General features: G+C 35.8%; 1 protein-coding gene and 1 pseudogene across 1 annotated transcript; one reads left to right on the top strand and one right to left on the bottom strand.

The window, feature by feature from the left end:
* Positions 1-500: 500 nt before the first annotated feature.
* LOC132122704 (TLC domain-containing protein 2) lies at positions 501-16,205 on the bottom strand. Its single transcript, XM_059533044.1, has 4 exons — positions 15,643-16,205; positions 15,250-15,332; positions 14,115-14,197; positions 501-3,089 (listed from the first exon to the last, which is right to left on the bottom strand). The coding sequence occupies exons 1-4, from the start codon at positions 15,819-15,821 to the stop codon at positions 2,700-2,702; spliced, it is 735 nt and encodes a 244-aa protein (XP_059389027.1). The 5' UTR covers positions 15,822-16,205; the 3' UTR covers positions 501-2,699.
* Positions 16,206-17,725: 1,520 nt separating this feature from the next.
* On the top strand, positions 17,726-19,604 carry LOC132122809 (apoptosis-inducing factor 3-like; annotated as a pseudogene).
* The last annotated feature ends 1,259 nt before the right edge of the window (positions 19,605-20,863 follow it).

Genomic DNA, 20,863 nt, shown 5'->3' with positions numbered 1-20,863 from the left:
AATCAGACACTAAATGTGCCTTTATAATATTAACATTTTATGAAAATCAAGCTCCGGTGGAGTAACGAGGTGTTTGACCAGTGAGTGATGGCAAGATTTGTTTTGGTTGTCCTTTGAACGGCCCTTTTTGTAAAACCACAAACAGACTTAAAGATGACCAATGGCATTGATTTAAAATAATAATAATAATAATAATGAAATATAATATAGACACTTTTATAATTTTTAAAGGCACACCTGAAAACCTGTCAGGGCACAATGGTCGGGAAACACTGCTTTAGAGCAAACCTAAATATAGACTAAATTGTACCCCAATTTTTGTCTAAAACATTATGTGATCTGAAAAAATAATAAACCGTAAAAAACAAAAGTGTAGCTACACAAGTTGTTTAATGTTATATAAATCGAAGTATTATCAAGTATTATTCAATATAAAGTATATTCCCAACTTTTCAAAACAATAACCTCAAATAAAGTATTAATAACATTTTATTTCACAATTTACAATATAAAGGTCATATACAAATTACTTTGATATTAATTACAAAACAATTAATCCAAACAAAAATAAAAATGCTATAGACATTTTAGATACAATTGTTTAAAACTTAAAATGATTAGACTAGCTAAAACAGCAAGGGTAAAAAAATAAAGTGAGCGAATGGAAAATACCAATTTCCTTTAATTTTGCTCCCTTGGATGTTGGCACATATCTTTTTCCAGCTGTGATTTTTTTTATTTCGGCTTTGGAAAACACTGCAACACTATGCTCAAAAATAAAAATCAGATCCACAATCCAACACTTGCTTATCTTTCACCAAACACAGTACAGAATTGCACTCTCAAGTGAAGAACAACCGCATTGCTAAAATGATCTTTAAAAAGTCACATCGGTTTTCTCTCAAAAACAAAAATGTATACCCCATATACACTGAGATACCAGTTACCTCACTAAGGAAGCAAATATACAAGCACAGTCTCAATATGAAGCTGCCAACAAACCTCAAAAGTTTTGCCATTTCAGTGCACATTTTTCTATTTTTCACTTGCTTGCTAAAAGTCATTTTAATTTCAATGCGAGTAGCTTTTTTTCCCTTAGTTATTTATCCCTCCTTCAAACAGTAAAAATAAGGCAGGAGTACACCAGATTAAAATGCAATTAAACATCATGAATAAAAAATAGTTTTGTGGCACAAGTCGGTGATGCTACATGTGGTTTCAGAGTGTAAACTTTCCCGCCAGACAGACAAGCCACTAATGCCCAATCAAATTAGAATTAGAATTCAGTCTACAATCTCAATGGCACAGAGTACATAAAGCAGCTAAATAAATGCCTTGACTTTAGTACACCTGACCAGGACCTTTGTTTACCACCAACAAAATCACAACATATTTTTCCATCATTCATTTTGTTCTCAAAAGCTACCTTTTTTTTTTTTTTGCAATTTGCCTCCAACCATTACAATCAATGACATGAAGTACAAATAAATTACAAAAAATTCAAAATTAAACAAAAATAAACAAAATTACAAACTTTTATTTTTTTTAAAAAGGTTCATCGTATTTAAATCAAAATTAGTTCCGCTTTAATCATCGCCTCTTTTATTAAATAATAGCATAATCGCACATGAGGTCACTGTTGTGTACGTGTGTAGTGCCACCTATAGGCATGATTTGTGCAACAACGATCCTGTCAGATCTCAAACCCCACATGTATTGTTCAGTTGTAATGACATGTAATGAGCAGGAGTGTTTCAATCCTGATAGCTGTTGTGAAGACTCCAGCATCAAGATTCTGATTCTCCACTTAAAGGGTAACAGATCAACTGAGAATAGTGGTATTCATCCACAAGGTAAAACTACAGTCATGTTTACCCCAACCTTGCAGAATACAGTACTTCCTGTTCATGGTCACTTCATTAATTATTTCTAGTCAGTACAGAGAATTTAAACTAAAAACAAGCTGTAATGGAATTCCATCAGTTCACCAAAAAATGAAATACCAGTCATCGAATCTATAATAGGGCTTCAAAAGACTTCAAATATATCAAATGGGCAACTGTTACATGACTTTTATGATGATGTTAGAACTTGACAGCCCAAGTAGCAATACACTTTCATTACTTTGTATGAAATAGAGCAGCAAGAACAAAATGTCTCCAGTTGTGTTCCACAGAAGAGCTTTTTCATTTGCATGAACTGTCCATTTATAAACCGTATAGAATTAGGATGCTACTGCTACAAGCTCATGAGGTAGCAGCTGTAGGTGTTAGAGGCTAGAAAACAGTTTTAGCTTAGGTTTTAATAAATAAACCAAGCTCTCAAATCTCAACATAAGCATATGATTAGATTAAAAGAAGCAGATCAAGTTCATTTGAACTTATTACATTATAACATAAGTTTTGAGCCATTGGATATATCATGCATGTGTATTTAAGCATCAAGTTGCATGTATAAACATATGTCGTCCATTATTTTACACATCTGTAAACCTGACAACAGCCATCATAAAAAGCTTAGCACAGCTTGAGGTCTACGTGAGTTTAAGTAAAGGTGCCTAGAACTTCGGTCTAGTTGACAATCAGGTGTTGCAGGAATGAAGTCAGCGCGTTGAAAAAGACATTTTCCCCAAAGTGAGGGAATGGTGACGATGAGCGGATTTGGTTGGAACTGAAACTAGAGTGAGAGGAGTCCGCTTCCTACATTTCTTTTTCCTTCTCTTTGCTCACCTCCTTCTCACGGCTAGACTTCATGAAGTCACTTCTCATCAGACGGTAAAACAGCACAATGTTCATGGCAGTCATGATGGCCAGACCCACGCTGCCGATGGTGTAGCTGACCAAGGGGATGAGGTCACGATTCAGCACCAGCCAGCGGGTCATCCAGGCCAGAGTGTTGATACGAAACACTACATAGGTGCCCAGGTTTATCATGCTGTTGACTCGGTAAAATGTACTTTTGGCCAAGCTGGCCATGCGGAGCACTTGCCTCAGGTGCAGAAAGATTGAATTGATCTCCACCAACAGAGCCACCACTGCAAAACCCACATACCTATAGGTCAACACCGAGATCCCGAAACAGGTGATCACCTGCAAACAAAAGAAATTGAGATGCTTTATTAACAGCAATGCACTAAACATTTGCCATGGAAAACTTTCAAGTAATAGTTCATTCCAAAACAATTTTAAACATTAAAAATCTAAATATGATTATGTTTAAAACCTATTTTAAACATTGGATTCAATATTCCATTTGTTTCCAGAATTTTTGGTTGCATTTCCACAGCTGCCCATGAATTTTAAGTTCACTACATAGATTACATTATTTATCCAACTTATTACAAACATTACCTTCAACAAACAATTAATTATTCATCGTAACATGATTTTTTAAAAGCATTTTTAAAGATGTTGTTTGACATGTTCATTCATCTGTAGGAAGTCATTAGGTTTAAATAGGCCAATTAAATCATACACAGACTAATGTGCTTAATTTCAGCAGCAACTCTTTCGTCTTCTCAACATTAATCTGCTGGGAGGCAAAAAGAAAACAAATGAGCTTGTGTTCTGTATCATCTGACTACAGGCTGAGGACAGGAATACAAAGGCTCCGTTGATCAATCCTAAACGCAACATGACAACAACCAAAGCCATCACCATGAGTGACACGAATCCAGCTGGAGATCTACAGTTCAAACAAACCCTAGTAAAAGCTTTGGTCAAGATTACTAACAGAGCAATCGTGATTGCGACCTTGATTTTGGAAGTGTAAGCATTTATAATAATCCTTATAAAGAGTCCTAAACCAAACCAACAAGCTCTGAGAACTCCCAGAAAAAAAAAAAAAAAAAGTTGATTTAAAGCACAGAAGTATGTAAACATTGTGACTATGTGACATCTTTTAAAAAGATAAACTAAAAAGATAAAAATATTTACTTTTGTATAAAATGTACATTGATAAAGTAACTTATGAAAAATTTAGAAAATCTTTTTATTTTTATTTTTATAAATTTTCATCCAAAAGAAAAATGTAAAACGTTTTTCTAATCTTCCACTAGGTGGCAGTCTATGCCTAACATTACAAAAACATTATGAAAAGTGTGCATATATTAATCTGAACTATTAAGCAATCAAAAGCTCCTACTTACACTTATTAATGCAAAACTAATATGGAGCATTTAGATTTCAAATTCATTAAGACATTTTCCTCTTGGTATCTCATTTCCATGAATCCCTAACCAAAAGGCAGTCAAATATAAAAACAAATCAAAACCATGAGAAACTTAAAGAACTATTAACTACTAACTTCTGTAATTTATACAGTTTTATTAAAGTTTATGAAACATGTACAATGGCAAATCCTCTACCAGAACCATTAACTCCTTTGGTAACAGGACATGATTCACTGGTTGCCCAGATGAGTCTGCAATGCAACCCTGTTCACATGACACCCGGCTGGTCCTTGTGGTGAGGAATGTCACAGCAGGACCGCCAGTGCCTCTCTCAGTAGGCATGAAGCAGGCAAGTAATGTATAATGGCTTTTAAAAGCTTAAAATTCAAACATCTCTTTATAGCAATATGTGGCATGTATGCGCCATTCATAAAGCAAAGCATGACAGAAGCTGACCATGCATTCTGCTATGTGGACCGTAAACACAGAGTTTGCTTTACAGTGTCTAAAAGTGGTCTGCAGTCAGATCACTGACTAAAAACGGTTACAACTGAAAACTGTTGGTTTAGCAGGACTGTTAGCTCGGTGAACATGATTTATGTAAATCATATAAAGACGCATGATTACCACATAAGATTTGTGTCCTCAGTCTCATGACTGAGAGGATGTTGACCTTTGTCTTTGCCTTGGTGAGGTCAACATCTCCACTTACACAACTGAATAAATCTTTGAACATCACAAACAAACCCGTTATCTTTAGGAGACCCTATCTCTCCTTAAGGTGACAAGAACACCATAAGGAAGTGATCAAAGCCTGATGAGAATAAGTGGATGAATAGATTTCATATTACTAAATGAAAGTGAAATGCAAACAAGACGGTCATCTACACTAAATGAGGTCAACAGGTGTTACAAAAGACATCAAAAACAAAAACTCAATATTGTACCATTTGTAATATTTGAATGTCAAGTGTAATAAAGAGATAAAACACTCTTCAACTTCCTTCTCGGCCTTAAAAAGAAAATAATCATTGACAGAAAAAGAGCAAAGTCTTCATGTCATATACATCACATAACATGATGCTTTATGTGAACAGTTGTGTCCCTGCAGCTCCTGGTTGAACATAGCGCTCACGACGGCATAGGGTCCATTCTCAGTGAACACATATACTGATTAAATGTATATTTTATTGTAAATGTATAGTACACTTCTATCCAGTAAGGATGTTTTAAATTGATGTGATAGATTTAAATTGACATTAAGGATTTATAATGCTACATAAGTTTAAATAAATGCTGTCCGTTTAAAATTTCTATTCATCAAAGCAGCCTTTAATAAGTGATATTATAACAGTAGTGCATATAATGGCTTTGAACCTTTACAAGATGCTTGAATAAATATGATAAGAAAATTATCACAAAAGTAGCACAAGATACTTTTACACTTGAAATCAAACTAAACAACTTCTTATAAAGCTGCTTTCAAATCTATACAAATAAATGACTTCACAAAAAACAATCCACTTCAACGTACTGCTGCAGACACCAACAGAACAATCAACGTGAATATGAATTAGCCAGATTATTCTCGTAATCCATCTGCAGTCATGCGAAATAATCTTATTCACTCACACACACAAAGCCCAATAAAGTTGGTAAGCCAAAGCGTAGGAGCAATAAAAAAAGCACATGCAGATCACATCTGAATTTTTTTCAATACTATTGTGCATAAAAAGTACTACTGATCCAATAACAACAGTCACACACAAAAAAAAAAACTACATGGGAGACATACAAATGGCATTTGGCACGGGACCAAAAAGGCTCCTCCTGAGGAACTGGATGGGGGGGGGGGGGATACAGCAGTACCAGTCTCAAACCAGTTAAACAGGTGAAACTCATTCAGAACAATTTGCCAGCAGGCCTAGTTGATCAGCATGTGATAAATACTGAAGCTCAGTGAGAAATAGAGTGCAGATGCCAATGGCTTCAGACCACATGAGGTGATGAAAGAAGAACAGACAAGTGCACTAACAAGAGATGACACATGCTTTGTTGAAGATAAACATGAACACACACACATATATATTTACCAAAAAAAAATGTATTCTGTCATTTTTACGATGATTTAAGAATAAAAACACCATAAAAGAGGACCATCCAAATTGTGCACAATTTACATTACTTATAAAAGATTGTGTTGAAAGGATTTAATTCAGCAAGAATGCATTAAACTGATTGAAAGTAATAGTAAATACATTTATAACATTAACCTAAACCTAATAATAACCAAAATAATGACTAACCTAACTCAAATTTGTTTGTTCCTCACACAAGGTGATCATATAAATGGTGAGAAAACAGGAGAACTGTGTCTTTAAGTGTTTTTTTTTATATAAACAAATACAGTGCAGCGGGTCTGTAAGGCAGATCCTCCAGATTCCAATCCCAGTCTAAGAACAGACACAAACACAGAAAGCAGAGCCACCCATTTAAAGGCATCTGAGAGCGAGGAGGGGCCAGAGGGTGTGAGAGAGAGTGAAACTGGGCTGGGACATGAAGCTGAAGGTGGAGTGGGTATGTGGAAATATAGCCATATGAAATAAAGGTTGAGAGACGTGAACTCAACGGGTGTGGCACAGTTTAACAGATAAAAGATGGATGAATATGTGAGTGTGTGTTTATGAGTCCAACATTCTCATGAATCATTGATGATTTTTAAGATTGTGAGATGAGGGTTGAGCTGGGACAATCTTGAACATTCACAGTATTTTCGCAATGAATTTGTCATTAAACAACATCATGAATATTACAACGATTTTAATTTATTTACCCATTAAGTTTCCTAAAAAAGGTTGTCGTTTGACTAGTTTCACAATTCTGCTTGGTCCTGTAACTATGAGAGCATTAATTGAAACAATCTTTTCAGATGAACTCTGATTCAGCTGCATCATTTTAAAAATGCCCCCATGTGAGATATTGTACTTAACTAATTAAACATATTCAGTTGCAACGGTTAAAATTTTTTTCCTCCCCGACAAACTGACAAACAATTAGCAACAATTCTACACAACCTACTGGAAATAGGTCTATTTAATCTCCACAATCTAAGACGCCAAGAAAAAGCACTAATCTTTTGTGGCCGGAGGAAAATGGGTCAATAAATTGATTTAATAAAGTTCTAGAAATAGATACTGTGAATGCAAATGGATAATTGGAATGGAAATAAAGACTATAAAGTGTAGGAGATACTGACACTCTTATACCCATCCCTCTTGTAAATGATAATGATGAGCTTTGTGGAGATGTTTACTCAGTCATAGTCAGGACAAAGTCCACATCCTCACCCTGACAAGACAGGTTAAACATGACATGACCCTGAGGAAGGCAGGTTTGGGTCAGTAAAACCCCATAAATCCCTGGTCATAGAATAACAGGACCCAAAAAATAAATAGAAACACAACTGTTTAAACTTTTGGGATTGGTTTGGGATTTTCTTTTAAAAGGTAAAAAAAAAAAAAAAATTGATCAAAAGTTAAGTAAAAACAGACATATTGTGAAATATGATTGCAATGCAAAATATTTTTTTACTTACACAACCCTCTTAATTTGCGAGTAAATCACTCACATATATGACATATGCCCCGTTTCCACCGCAGGAACTTTACCCAGGAACTAGGGACTTTCGCCTGGTACTCTGTGTGTTTCCACCGCAGGAACCAGGAACTAAATAAAGTTCCGGATAAAAAAAATGCCCCTCAGAAAGTCCCTGCTGGCGAGGTGGTACTTTTTCCAAAGTTTCGGAACTTTTTGGGGCGGGACTTGGGCACTAAACATCCTGATTGGTTGAGTTCACGCAGCATTGGTTGAGTTCAACCACCATTTATTCGGATCAACATTTTTAAAATATTACTGTTATTGTGTCATGAAATGTAATTTAAAAAGTATTTCAGGTGAGAATGTAGTTGTTTAAAACTCAAATCTGTGGTTTATTTATAAAGACAGCGCCTATTTTCGCCGATCTCAGAGACGGTCAGCTCCACGCAATCAGCGAGAGCTCAGTGATCATCTATCCGCCGAGAAGCAGCCTCACCTCGGCTAGACCTTCTGATGTGTGCCGCTGGCTCGGATTTCTCTTTAGTGGTTAAACAAAATATAATTCAGCTGCGGGGTAAATCTAACAGGTTTTCTTTGGTCTGTATTCAATTTATCTATATGTTAAAATGAAAATAAAAAAGGCAAATTTATATAATATTTCGTTTCATTGTTATGGCTGTGTATGTATATATATATATATATATATATATATATATATATATATATATATATATATATATATATACACATCCCTGAACTAAGTACATTTCTGCAGCTGTTCTTATGTTAAAATGAAAACGAAAGGATGCAGTGGTATTTGATATCCTATTTCTTTTTATTGTAAAAATACAGAGAGGAAAATTGCAGTAGCCATGGTCAGCTGACTGAAGTTATCAAGTACACTGCTGTTTACAGATTTACCGGACTTGTTCGTCGCAGACATCACACTCCTGAGACGAATGCACAAAGTCTGAATTACCGAGGAGGATGCACATCCAAAATCAGCGTACTTTGTATTGAGAAACGCACGCAGAGCTACGTCACCAGTCTATTTGCCTAATCTTCCCGGTACTTTACACCGCGGTGGAAACGCAGAAAGCAACAGGTCTGGGGGGAAAAAAGTTCCTGGGAAAAAAGGTTCCTGGTACAAATGTTCCGGTTAATTTCGGTGGAAACACGGCTTAAATCTTCATTCTGGCGACTAAATGATGTCTAATATTAGCCAATGGCTACTAAATTCTCAGCTTTTACTCGCCAGTGTGTGAGTTGGAGGCTAAGTAGGCCTATAAGTTTAGCACAGATATATTTTCACTCGCGAACACTCAGACTCTGGCTGAGGGCTTCAGAGTTTCACTCTCAGTCAAACAATCTGTGATATTTCTCAGTTCATCTCAAGGGATGCGCAGCGCACCTGTGTTTAATGTAGCCTACCGTAAACACTAGTGTGAAGGCGCACATCGCCATCTCGTTCTCGCTCTCTCACACACACACACACACAGAGAGTGAAAAAGAGAGAGTGAGTGAGTGAATTGACTCGCTACATTTAAACAATATTCTTTGTTGTATTTTCCGGTCAAATTAACGGCAATCCTATGGAATTCTTCAGCTTTTAAGAACAGCCGCGTTTTCAGGTAGTGGGTAGTGGGATTGCAAACGACAATCTCACTGGCTGGCGCTCACCTATTATCATACCCATTTTGATTTCAGCAAATCAGTTCTAGCTAAAGCACAAAACCTGATTTATATTCATGAATCCAGCAGCTCATTAACCCTTGATGGTAAAGCTGAATTTTTAGCATCATTACTCCAGTCTTCATTGTAACATGATCCTTCAGAAATCATTCTAATATGCTGCTTTGGAAATATTTAGTATTATCAGTGTTGAAAACAGCTGTACCGCTTTAATTTTTAATTTTAATTGGAAAAAATTAATTTTTGGAAACCACAATACGTTTTGTCAAGAGTCTTCAGTTGACAAAGCGTAAAAGTATTTGAATTAATACAGAAATTTCGTGCTAGTAAAAATATAAATGTGACTTTTGAACAATTTAATGCGGACAATTTAAACCACAAGCTCACCATGCCGACAGCCCAGGGAGGAGCCAAGATGTTGATGGCGTGACTGCCGACATCTGGGAGCCGACGGATGGATTTTTCCAGTCTCCAGTAATTCACCTCGATCCAGAACTGAGACTTCAGGGTCTTGTCATTGTGTGTGCAGGTGACAGACGAGATGACAGAAACTTTCCGTAAAAGTAAGAAAATCAAGGCTCGGCTGTGAATTTCACAGCGGAGTTCATTTTAGGTCTGGTAATCTGTCACCGATTGTTGCGAGGAAGACATAAGATGAAGAGTAATGTTCCAACACAAAGTTTAACGAGAGTAATCCAAATAACAGGCACACAGGCAGGGCAACACACACTTAACATGATGGTGACTGGACAATGAGTGACTGAAAAGGAACAACAGATTTTATTCATGTTTTGAGTGGTCCACTTTGGCCTAAATGTCTGCCATTCTTTTTATTTTATATTTTGCAACCTTATAAAGCTTTGTTTTTAAAATAGGAAAATAAGTTTGGCTTGTACTGCTCACACAACTTGCAAAATAGTAAAACTAACATGACAAAGGTTTTTGATAAAATTGCGAATTTTGATATATTTTTGCCATATTGCCGACCCCTAATTCATCATTTGGGAGCCATGCATAGCATCATGCATACACACATGCACAACACAGTTTCCATGGCAACAACATGTACTATGGCAGATAGCTCCAGATCCACTAGTAACTCAGACTCAAGGAATTGAAACGCTCTGAATCAAACAAGACCGTTCGCCTTCAGCCCTAAATCTCAGTAAGGTATACACCGAACCTGCCACAACCAAGTGTTTCTAGGTTGGCAGCATTCTTTTGTTTGCTATCGTCACTCACATCATGGTGAAGTTCACCTACATCTTCAACTACAGTGGAAAAATAAACAAATCAGATGAAGCTACTTCATACTTCAAGGAAGTTCCATTCAAAAAAATAAACAGGAGGTTCTCAGAATATAAATGGCATGTCTATTTTTTTGGCTGCTGGGAAGACTTATTTACAAGTGGGTTGTTTTTGCCCAGACAGCATGATGTTCTGGAAGGTTTGTTTAAGTAAGCACAAATACAGGTCTCTCATGATGTGGGAATTCTTCAGAGAGAACCCAGGGGCTTTAAGGTCTACAGGTTATAGAGGAAATTTCAAAGGGGTTTGCATTCAACGGGATGTCGTCTATAAGAGTCCTGGAGCATGAAAATGTGGACCAGATGCCTCTGCTTCTGTCTGGAAAATGCTGAATGCATGCTGCAAGAAGAGGAGGGATCCAGCAGCTACAAATACACTACAGAGCTCTGGAGCCAAAAGTGGTTCCCTCGCTCGTACACATTCTTTCCCTTTCATTCCTCCGCTGCCTCTTATTCTTTCCACTTCCCTTCCAACAGAACAGAGCTTGCTATTAACCTCTGACCTACTGTAAATGTATGCACTCTCCATTATCATTTGCTCAATAACTGAAGCCACACTGTGTATTAGATATCACTAATGTTGGTGAGCAAGCAATTGGTTAATAATTTTTAACAATTGTTACAATAAGATTTTACAAGAAATATTTTACAATGAAATTAGTCATTTGCAAAACATCTACCAGGTAAAGGCATAAGGGCAAAAAAAGAATAATAATAATAGAAAATATAACCGAATCAAATAATCAGATTAATTTCAGGTTCATTCTTAGGAGATGTTTACCATATACATCCAAACGTTGTATGGTTTCAGACATCAAAGAGGTCTGTCTGAATGCTTTTGGTTGTAATGGTGGTGCTTTAAAGTGATAAAAACATCAGAAAAGCAAAACTAGTTTGTTGAAACTTCCCTACTGTGTAGTTGCAATTATAACTGCATCACCATCCAATAAGGTACATAAAAGTGTAGAGGGACTTCTTACTACAATGGACTTGTTTACCACTTATGTTACTGACAACTTTATCCAGAGTACAGCTTCTTGAACAAGTCAGGGAAAGCCACAGGTTTTACACAGCAGAGCTGGATTATCAGGTTCTACAGAAAATGCAGAGGGCTGTAATTGAGTTTCCTGGCATGGAACCACTCAACTGCATCACTTTAGCGATTGAGTCAAATCTGTCAGTGAGCAAATACAATCACCTCAGGCTTTCTATGGATAAGTGAACAAACAATCACCCTTCCCAGACACTTGCCAAACCATCGGACTATTCCATTGTTTTGTATTTTTCCACTGATTGCATATCTGCATGCATGGTATGAATGACCACTAATAATGAATGAGACTTGAAGGCTTTAATTAGCAAACTCAATTCTTATAAACGAATGGGGGATGAGAGACATTTGCTTTCTGCAGCACCATTTCTGAGAGACCGGTTTAAAGGAGGGTTGTGGTAGTCCAAATACCAAAAATGTTATTGGGTCAGTGTGATGTTTTCCACAGAACCACCTCTGGAAACTTCAGCATGCGCAAAAGTGACAGCCAAGCAACCATTTTTAAGTTGTCACTTCTTACTATTCTGATATTTGAGAACACCAGTGTTTTTCCACTTCAACTGAATTACTATTTTTCCATACACGCACTTCCTCTTCACCTCAAATCAGACTTGATTTTATGTACTCTACCTTTCAAAAGTTTGAGATCAGTAAGGCTTTTTTTTTTTGCCAAGTGTTTTTTATTTTATACTGTATATTCAGCAAGATTGTTTTGAAAGAAATATTTTTATTCAGCAAGATACCTTACTTCATTGATCAAAAGCGACAGTAAAGACATTACAAATATATTAAGCAGCACAACTGTTTAACATTGATAACAGTAAATGTTTCTTGAACATCAAATCAACGAATTAAAAAGATTTCTGAAGGACATGTGACTGAAGATTGGAGTAATGCTTGCTGAAAACCCCGTTTTAACAATTCACAAGTTATTTTGTATTGTAATATTATACAATAGAACTGTTTTTGCTGTATTTTTGATCAAATAAAGATACCTTGGAGAGCATATGAGCCTTCTTTCAAAACCATTTTTCAAAATCTTACAGATTTATGAACTTTTCTAATGGTAGTGTGTATAATTAATGCATTAAATTTGAAGGTAAAATTACACATAGTCTGGATAGGGTGGGGCAAGACGTCCACACTGATCTTGAGCACATGATCTAAAGCTCCAATGATCTTTTAATTCCAAAAAAGAAGGCTTTCAACAGTTCAACATTTCGCCTGTAGACATTTTGATTCATGGAAAATAAAACATCATAATGGCATTTTTGGTGTGGCAAGACAGACGTTCAGTCCAACCTGATCCAGCAACAAAAAAGGTCTTTGTTGACAGGCTGCATTCCATTCAAACTAAGCAATCTAAAACAACGCTCCTCTTATTATTACAGTTTGGCTCATGATGAACAGTGGGGAAGGATGGGACAGGGTGGAGATGAGGGCGTCTGCCCGATTCTCACAGTACCATTAATAATCTGGCAGCATGTCCCCTTCAGCCACTTCACTGAATGAGATCTCAAGAAAAGGAGGGAACAACAGCAACAACAGAACCACAGAATGAAGCTGGCTACTTTACCAAGTGGTTATGCCACAGAACCCCAAAAGAACCAAAGCTCAGAAAACCTGCTGAACTCAATGCAAGTGTTTGGACAACGTCCTTCCTCATCCATTGCAACACAGCAGGATACACTGGCTGTGATAATTAATGCAAATGATTTTTTCAAAAGGCCTCGCTATAGACTTGTTTGTATTCTGTATCTCATCTATTCCACAAACATGGCAAAGACAAGGTGGTCAGACAGGTTGGCTATTTGAGCACACTGAAGAGGTGCAGAATCAGGTCTGTGTAGTTTTATTAGATGGATGAGTAATACAGAAACCTCTTCTGGAATGAAGTTACTGTTTACCATTAGAACCACCTTCACAACTAGCCAGTGGCTTTCTTTTCATTCTTATCATTTGTTGTCATATTATTTTATGACGTTATCTTCATGAAAATTAAGCACTATTATCATACAAATTCTCATATCTGTAAGGCAAAAAGCAATGATATATTAATTTAGTTATAAAGGTACTTAAAAATGAAGGTAGTATTTGTTGAACTGTTTACTTATGATGATTAAAAATACAAGTGAGAATCTGGAGGAAAATGTGCTTAATTGTCAAGAAAATTTTAATGGTCCTAAAAACAGGCTTTAAATTTGGGCGAATTTCATGATTTATCTATACAACAGCGAAGCGGATGAGTTTCAAAATAAATCAGAATTTGTATGTACCATGCTTTGTGTCTACTCACCACAACATGGTGGAAAAGGAGCTCCCATGAATGACTGATCTTCTGGTTGATAACCATATCAAAGAAGTCATATATAAAATAACCTGAAGCACAAAAATGCATATTAACACTATATTTGTCAAACAATGGACATGAATCATTCAACAGGTTTTTCAAGCAACAGATCCCATGACTACAATTGTGTTGGTAACCAAGATATTTCCAGAGAGCTATTTATATCCACCTCCAAATATGAGGGTCTCCATGGAGACTGCATTTTAGAGCAGATCAACAGCAAATGAAGCTCAATATAGGAGACCTCATTAATATAAATGTACTGATTAGCATTTTCATTATACACACCCGTTTACCAATTCCATTTGTTTAGCTCACATTACACTGATAGCAGTGTTTATTTTCTAAAACAAGCCTTAACATAGATAGATATTTTACTGAAAAAATAAAATACTCATTAAGATTTTTTTTTCCTGTAAGATGAATGCATGAATTCGGTCCTTCATGTTTTGTCTATTGAAGCACATTGGAATCAAGTTTACTTCAGACGTTTAAGCAAGACTGGCGGATGTACATGTCAAACCCATATGCCTTGCAGTGAAGTTTTTATGGACATATATTATGCAGAGATAACATTTTCTGTAAAAAAAAATGCTATAAATTGTAAAAGTATAACAATTTAAAGTAAAGGCCCATTCACAAAGAGTCATGTGACTTGGGGGTAGCACACGTGCATGTGACAGATCATAAAGCCAACCATTCATTCTGCTGCTACAGTTAACATTTCTGCCAAATGCATGTGGGTTTCCTCGAAGTATTCAAAATATCTCTGGCATTTTGAATGGGAATTATCTACTTTTTAGTTGAAATAAACATTGCAATCAACTGTGCAACATTTAAGAGCGATGTTAAATGAAAGCACAATACACAAATAGAGCTAATAATCCAAGAGGGACAACATGCAGTCGGTTTCTATGATGCTGGATGTTTGCAGTAAGTTTCATGTCACAGTCTTATTACTGCAATGCTTATTATCAGGTGCAATGTTGCACCTGACAGAGAGGAGTGCTTGGTAACACATGGACATCCCGCTTTATGGATAGCATCATAACACGCTTTTATAATAAAGATTTATACTCACCGATTGATACAGATACCAAGGCGTGAGAGAAAACGGAGTGTGTTTCTATCAAATCCTCAGCCATCTGGGGATGCATGCAAAAACTACAAAAGCAGACGTTTTATAATCAGGGAATGGCGTTTAAAATGAAAATGCACCACATGTGTGAAAATGCTGGGTGTTTAGCACAAATCACAAACGTTCATATCTTCAATTTACATGAACCACTGGGGTAAACGTGTGTCGTCTACGTGCATCTTATCAATTACCATGTGTCTGTTAAACTACATCCGTTAATAGCTGAGAAGATCCTACAGTCTGATAAAATTCTCAAGCACCCGATAAAGGCATCAAACAGACGGTGCATACAGGAACATATTCCCTATACACAAGTGGGGGAATTCTGGCACTCACCAAAGCACAGACCACACTCCAGTTAGGAGGCTGTGTACGAAAGACGTGGAGATGTTTTTCCATTTCCAAACGTTCCTCTGTGCTGTTTCGGGGATGGGAAGTTTGCCGATTCCATAGTTTACTAATTTGAAAAAGCCTACCGAGGATCCAGTGGTCAAAATCACTGAATTCAACTCCATATTTTAAGCGCGCGCTTCTGTCTCGTTGTCACTACCCGAATCTGTCGCGCGCGTCTAGAGCTACCAGTTACGCGTTTTATCTGTTATTTAATCAAAAAATACATCCCGGTTGTTTGTATTTATTTCATTTTCACTTTCAGTGATCCAAACATATAAGACTGGGTCGTCACCGTAGGTAAAGTCCTTGTATAATTAAAAATTGCTCGATTATTCTATCTTTGTTAATTAAAAAAAAACTATGCTTTTTGCTTCAGTGCTCAGTTTTCTCGGTCCGATGTAAAGCTTAGAAGACAGTGATGGTGGCTCAATCACGAGTGGCAACAAATAAAAAGTAGCTAATGTGTGTGTTACAAAATCCTGACGCTTGTGTAACTTTTTCGCTTTTTCATTGACCAAACAAGAGAATCCCCGCCCACTCATCGAGAGGCGCGGTTGTAAAAGTTGAACTATGGGAGATGTAGTATTATTCAGGGATTTCGTAACTTGCATTTTAAAAAAGAAAGAAAGAAAGAAAGAAAGAAAGAAAGAAAGAAAGAAGCGTTCGGCTGACGCTTAGATTTTATTTTTGATGTGCCATTGAGCTTCTCCAGCCTCTTCATTATTCCATTAGTCTAAAATAAAATAATTCTACTTACCAGTATTTTACATGACTTTTAATTGTAATATTTACAACATAATAATAATAATAATAATAATAATAATAATAATAATAATAATAATAATAATTAACACCAGTAGGGTTCCGCTCAAATGTTATGTTTATTTATTGTTCTTCATCTAAAAAATAATTGCAGAAGATATCGGGTTTGCAGCTCGTTCGTGTTACTCAACGAGTCTGTCAATATTTAATTAAATAAACAATTTCAATAATGTTTAAAAATGTCTTTTCCACAAAAAATATGTATATATATATATTTGAGATGTGATGGACATGGAACTTCTGAATTCGTATGTGATGCATATGTGTTCACAATCACATTTGGAACAGTGGAAAAATTACTCAACTGAAAAGTGTTTTAATGGAGTTTAATCTCACGAACGACACCTGGACCCTTTAGGCGTCGAGCGACATCTCGTGGTTTTCTTTATGTAAGATATGTTGTAGCCGTTGCACAATATTTCACTCACACAGCCTATTATAAATATCACAATTTGAATACAGATTCAATGAGTTAAAGGGCTAGTTCACCCCCAAATTAAAAAGATTCAATCATTTATTTACTCTATAAACCTGTATGATTTTATTTCTTCTGTAGAGCATAAAATGTATATGATATTTCAAGAAACGTCTCAATGTTATTTGGCTATTTATTTATTTTTGTCACTTCAATGGGAGTCCATGGTAATCAAAACTATTTTGTTACCAACCTTCTTAAAAATATCTGATTTTGTGTTCTGTATGATGTAGAATGACATGAATGTTAAAATACATCACATAAATATTGTATAATATTATCAAACTTATTTTACTAGACATTTAGTCACTGAAAAGATTCACTTTAATGATTAGTATTAACAAATAGGCTACTACTTCTACTACTGCTAATGAATGCTACACTTCTATATATATAACACACTATACCCCTTACAATGCATCCATAACTATTATGAATTTTGAATTTGATCTTTGGCTGATGTGATGTGTGATGACATCACAGAGATGATGTGGTAGAGTCGGATTTGCAGGATGGACAGTGATTTTAGTTTTGATGAGCAACTGCCTCTGGATAAAGCTGGTATCCATGGATCACTGAGGAAACAAAACCAGATCATATGATTTCAATAGCTCCGCATTTGTTTTATTGGATTAATAAACAAGTGTACAGTTCCATGTTTTTTGTTAATGAAGCTGTTCTGCTGTAGATCCCTCTAGTCTAGTCAATGAATACTGAAATTGAAAAGGCATGGAAATGCATGGAATTGAAATGTGGACTTAAAAAAGGGTGTGTTTCTTTTATTTCTTTCATTTATTTTCCTGGGATAATTCCAGGGATCACATGCATTGTATTTGTGGACTTTAACAATAATTTGTCCCTCAAAGGTAAAGTCTGTTAACACAGAGGCTAAAACCCTGACTTTCAAGGACGGCACTAGCCAACACTATGACAAGCTCCTGATTTCTACAGGTGGCAGGTTAGATCATAGTTTGTTTTTATATAAATGTCTCATAAAATGCTTAGCACCATATGTAGTGATAGATATGCTGACTTTTATCTGGATGCAGTGTCCCATGTTGAATTCTGTACTTTAGTTTAGAGCCAGACCTCTGCAATGTCCTAGTGTTGAAAATGTGAAATTGCTAGAGAGATATAAGGAGGCCACAGAAATCTATCAAATGAGTGTCGGCAAACAAGGATGTCATCGTTGGAACTTAATTTATAGATAAACAGAAAACAAATAAAAATAAGTATTCTTTCATGAACACTTAGTTGATGGCAATATTGCAAAATTATGTTTATCAATCAGGAATGAAGGTAGCAGCTTATCTGTCTGACAAGGCAGTCAGTGTCAGTCTTTCCAGTGATTGGAAAGTCCTTGGTGAATGGTGAAGTCCTTCCAGCAGATGTTGTAATTTTGGGCATTAGTATGTACAACAGTTTCCACAAAGCAGCTTTGTTGTTTTCACTGAAACAAAGACATTCATTTCTAACAGTTACATATTCCTTTCTAAGGTGTCATTCCAAACTCTGAATTCCTTAAAGACACATCTGTGGAAAATTGATTCACGCAGTGCTGTTATTGTTGACACGGTAACAGCCTTCATATCACATAGAGCAGACACTTTAATTATAAAATATACCAGTTTTTATGACACCTGTGTTTTGCAGTTCATGAAAACCAATATTCCTGATGTCTTTGCTTCTGGAGATGTAGTGTCTTTTTCATTTCTTTTGGTTGGACATAAGAGAATCAATACTGGACACTGGGAATTGGCGCAAGCTTACGGTACCACATGATATAATAATAAGAGTCTGAATGTTAATAAATACAAAAAGTTTGGGATCAGTAAGGTTTTTTTTTTTAAAGAATTACTCTCAATATATTTATCCAGCAAAAACACATTAAATTGATCAGGACATTTAAATTGTTTCCAAATAATTCTGCTGTTCTTTCTATTCATCAAGATTCCTGTAGTGAACAGTAGTGTGTGTGGTGATGTGTCAAATATGTGGTTGCGGTCCCCCACAGGAAGAATCTCAGGCTTAAGCATGCTGAACAGGTTGAGATAAATACTGTGCCATACTTCTGGATCATGCTGTTGGGAAAAAGTATCCGATATACAGGTGATCATTCCAAGATAGATCTCCCTATGGAGAAGGATACACTGAAATTGTCTTCAAAGGAAGCACAGAGGAAATAATTTTTTTGGCATTTTATATCAAGTAAGCTAAAAGTTTATGAAGAAGCCTTAAAAGTACAATTAGTACAAATAAATGTTTTATATCTTGAAATTGGGATCCCTCTTATTTCAACGCTGTTTGTATCATAATCCAGAGATGAAGAGGTTGCTGCAGCTGCCAGCTTGAACTTTGACCCTGCTGTCGCAAGGTTGGCGGAAATCTTATTGATGGGAAAGAGGATCACTAAGACTCGGGTACATTGAGTATCCATAAGTTACAATCCCTCAACTCATTGTATCCATAAGGTGGAACTAAGAATTGAAAAGCAATTATTGTATTTATTTGCATGCATTTCAAAAGTGAAGCCCTCCGTAGGACATAATATTGGAATTTATTCTGATTACACAGATTTGATGACCTCAGCTGGTTGCAGCTCCCATGAAAGTGCTTTGGCAACACTTACCTCCATGACATCATTGATAACAGTTTGTCCATCTGTCATTATATTTGACTGACTGACCTATAGCTTATTTTCAGTAATAAAGACAGACTGGTTCTGCTTTGTCTTCCAAATAAGCTTTTCCACATAAATGTTGTTTTTGTCCCGAAAGGAATACACAGTAGTCATGCATTTGTTGTTAGAAACAGCTGAAGCACTTGGATGTCATCAGTGACTAAATAATGTGTGATAAGTTGTGCCAGCAGAAAATAATTTCTTCTTCAATGCCTATATATACAGATGTGGCCAAGATTTTATGTTGCAGTATCTGCAAAATGATAATTATTTGACCAAAATAAGAGTAAAATCAAAATATATTTTATTTAGTACTGACCTGAATACGATATTTCATATAAAATATGTTTACATAAGAAAATAATAGTTGACTAATAGAAGACCCACTTGGATGATCCAAAGCTGTTTTTTTTTTGTAATAGTTGTTCATGACTCCCTTGTTTGACCTGAACAGATAAACTGCCTGCAGTTCTTCAGAAAAATCCTTAGGGTCCCACAAATTATTATTTTTTTTTTTTCTGTTTTCCAGCATCTGTTGCATATTAGAAGAACCTTTTCCAACAATGTCTGTATGATTTTGAGATGCACATTTTCACCCTGAGGACAATTGAGGTACTCACATGCAACTTACAAAAAGTTCAAATGCTCACTGATGCTCCAGAAGAAAATGCTGACATAAATACTTAAAACACATACACACACACACACACACACACACACACACACACACACACAAACTGTAATGCACATTAAGCAAATAATCCTAAGTAGATCATTTGTTTCTTTGACAATTGTATTTGATGATTCACTGCAACGTCAAAATGGACAGATAATAAATATTTTCCGAAAAGCTGTAGACAACACAAGGATTTACATCTACTGAGGTGTCAAAGTTGTTTTTTTAAACACACAAGTAATAATGATGATGCAAACAATAATGTCAGTTTAATTTATCATATTTAAAAAGTGTATTACTCTTATTCTACACTTTTTGAAATTAAAAATATTTTAATTTCTTATTAATTTCATAAATAATACATGTGGTCAATTATACCAAAGTTAAAATTAAAATAATTACTCAAGCATACAAATCTGGGTAAAACATTAGTGCATTATGTGCATTATGTTATTATGCTTATGTTATTTATATAAAGATTTGCTACTTATTCTGACGATTACAGTGATGT

This window comes from Carassius carassius, chromosome 41 (genome assembly GCF_963082965.1).
Source record: "Carassius carassius chromosome 41, fCarCar2.1, whole genome shotgun sequence".
Classification (NCBI taxonomy): Eukaryota; Metazoa; Chordata; class Actinopteri; order Cypriniformes; family Cyprinidae; genus Carassius; species Carassius carassius.
Note: the sequence above shows the minus strand (reverse complement) of the source record. Positions and strands in the feature narration are given on the sequence as shown.

Bases quoted from the DNA above. Each gene is read 5' to 3' on its own strand.
- LOC132122704 (XM_059533044.1), bottom strand. From the start codon at position 15,821: ATGGAGTTGAATTCAGTGATTTTGACCACTGGATCCTCGGTAGGCTTT. The intron at 15,333-15,642 runs GTGAGTGCCAGA...CTGCTTTTGTAG, and splicing joins GGAGTGTGGTCTGTGCTTTG to TTTTTGCATGCATCCCCAGA. The intron at 3,090-14,114 runs GTGAGTAGACAC...TTTTGTTTGCAG, and splicing joins TCCTTTTCCACCATGTTGTG to GTGATCACCTGTTTCGGGAT.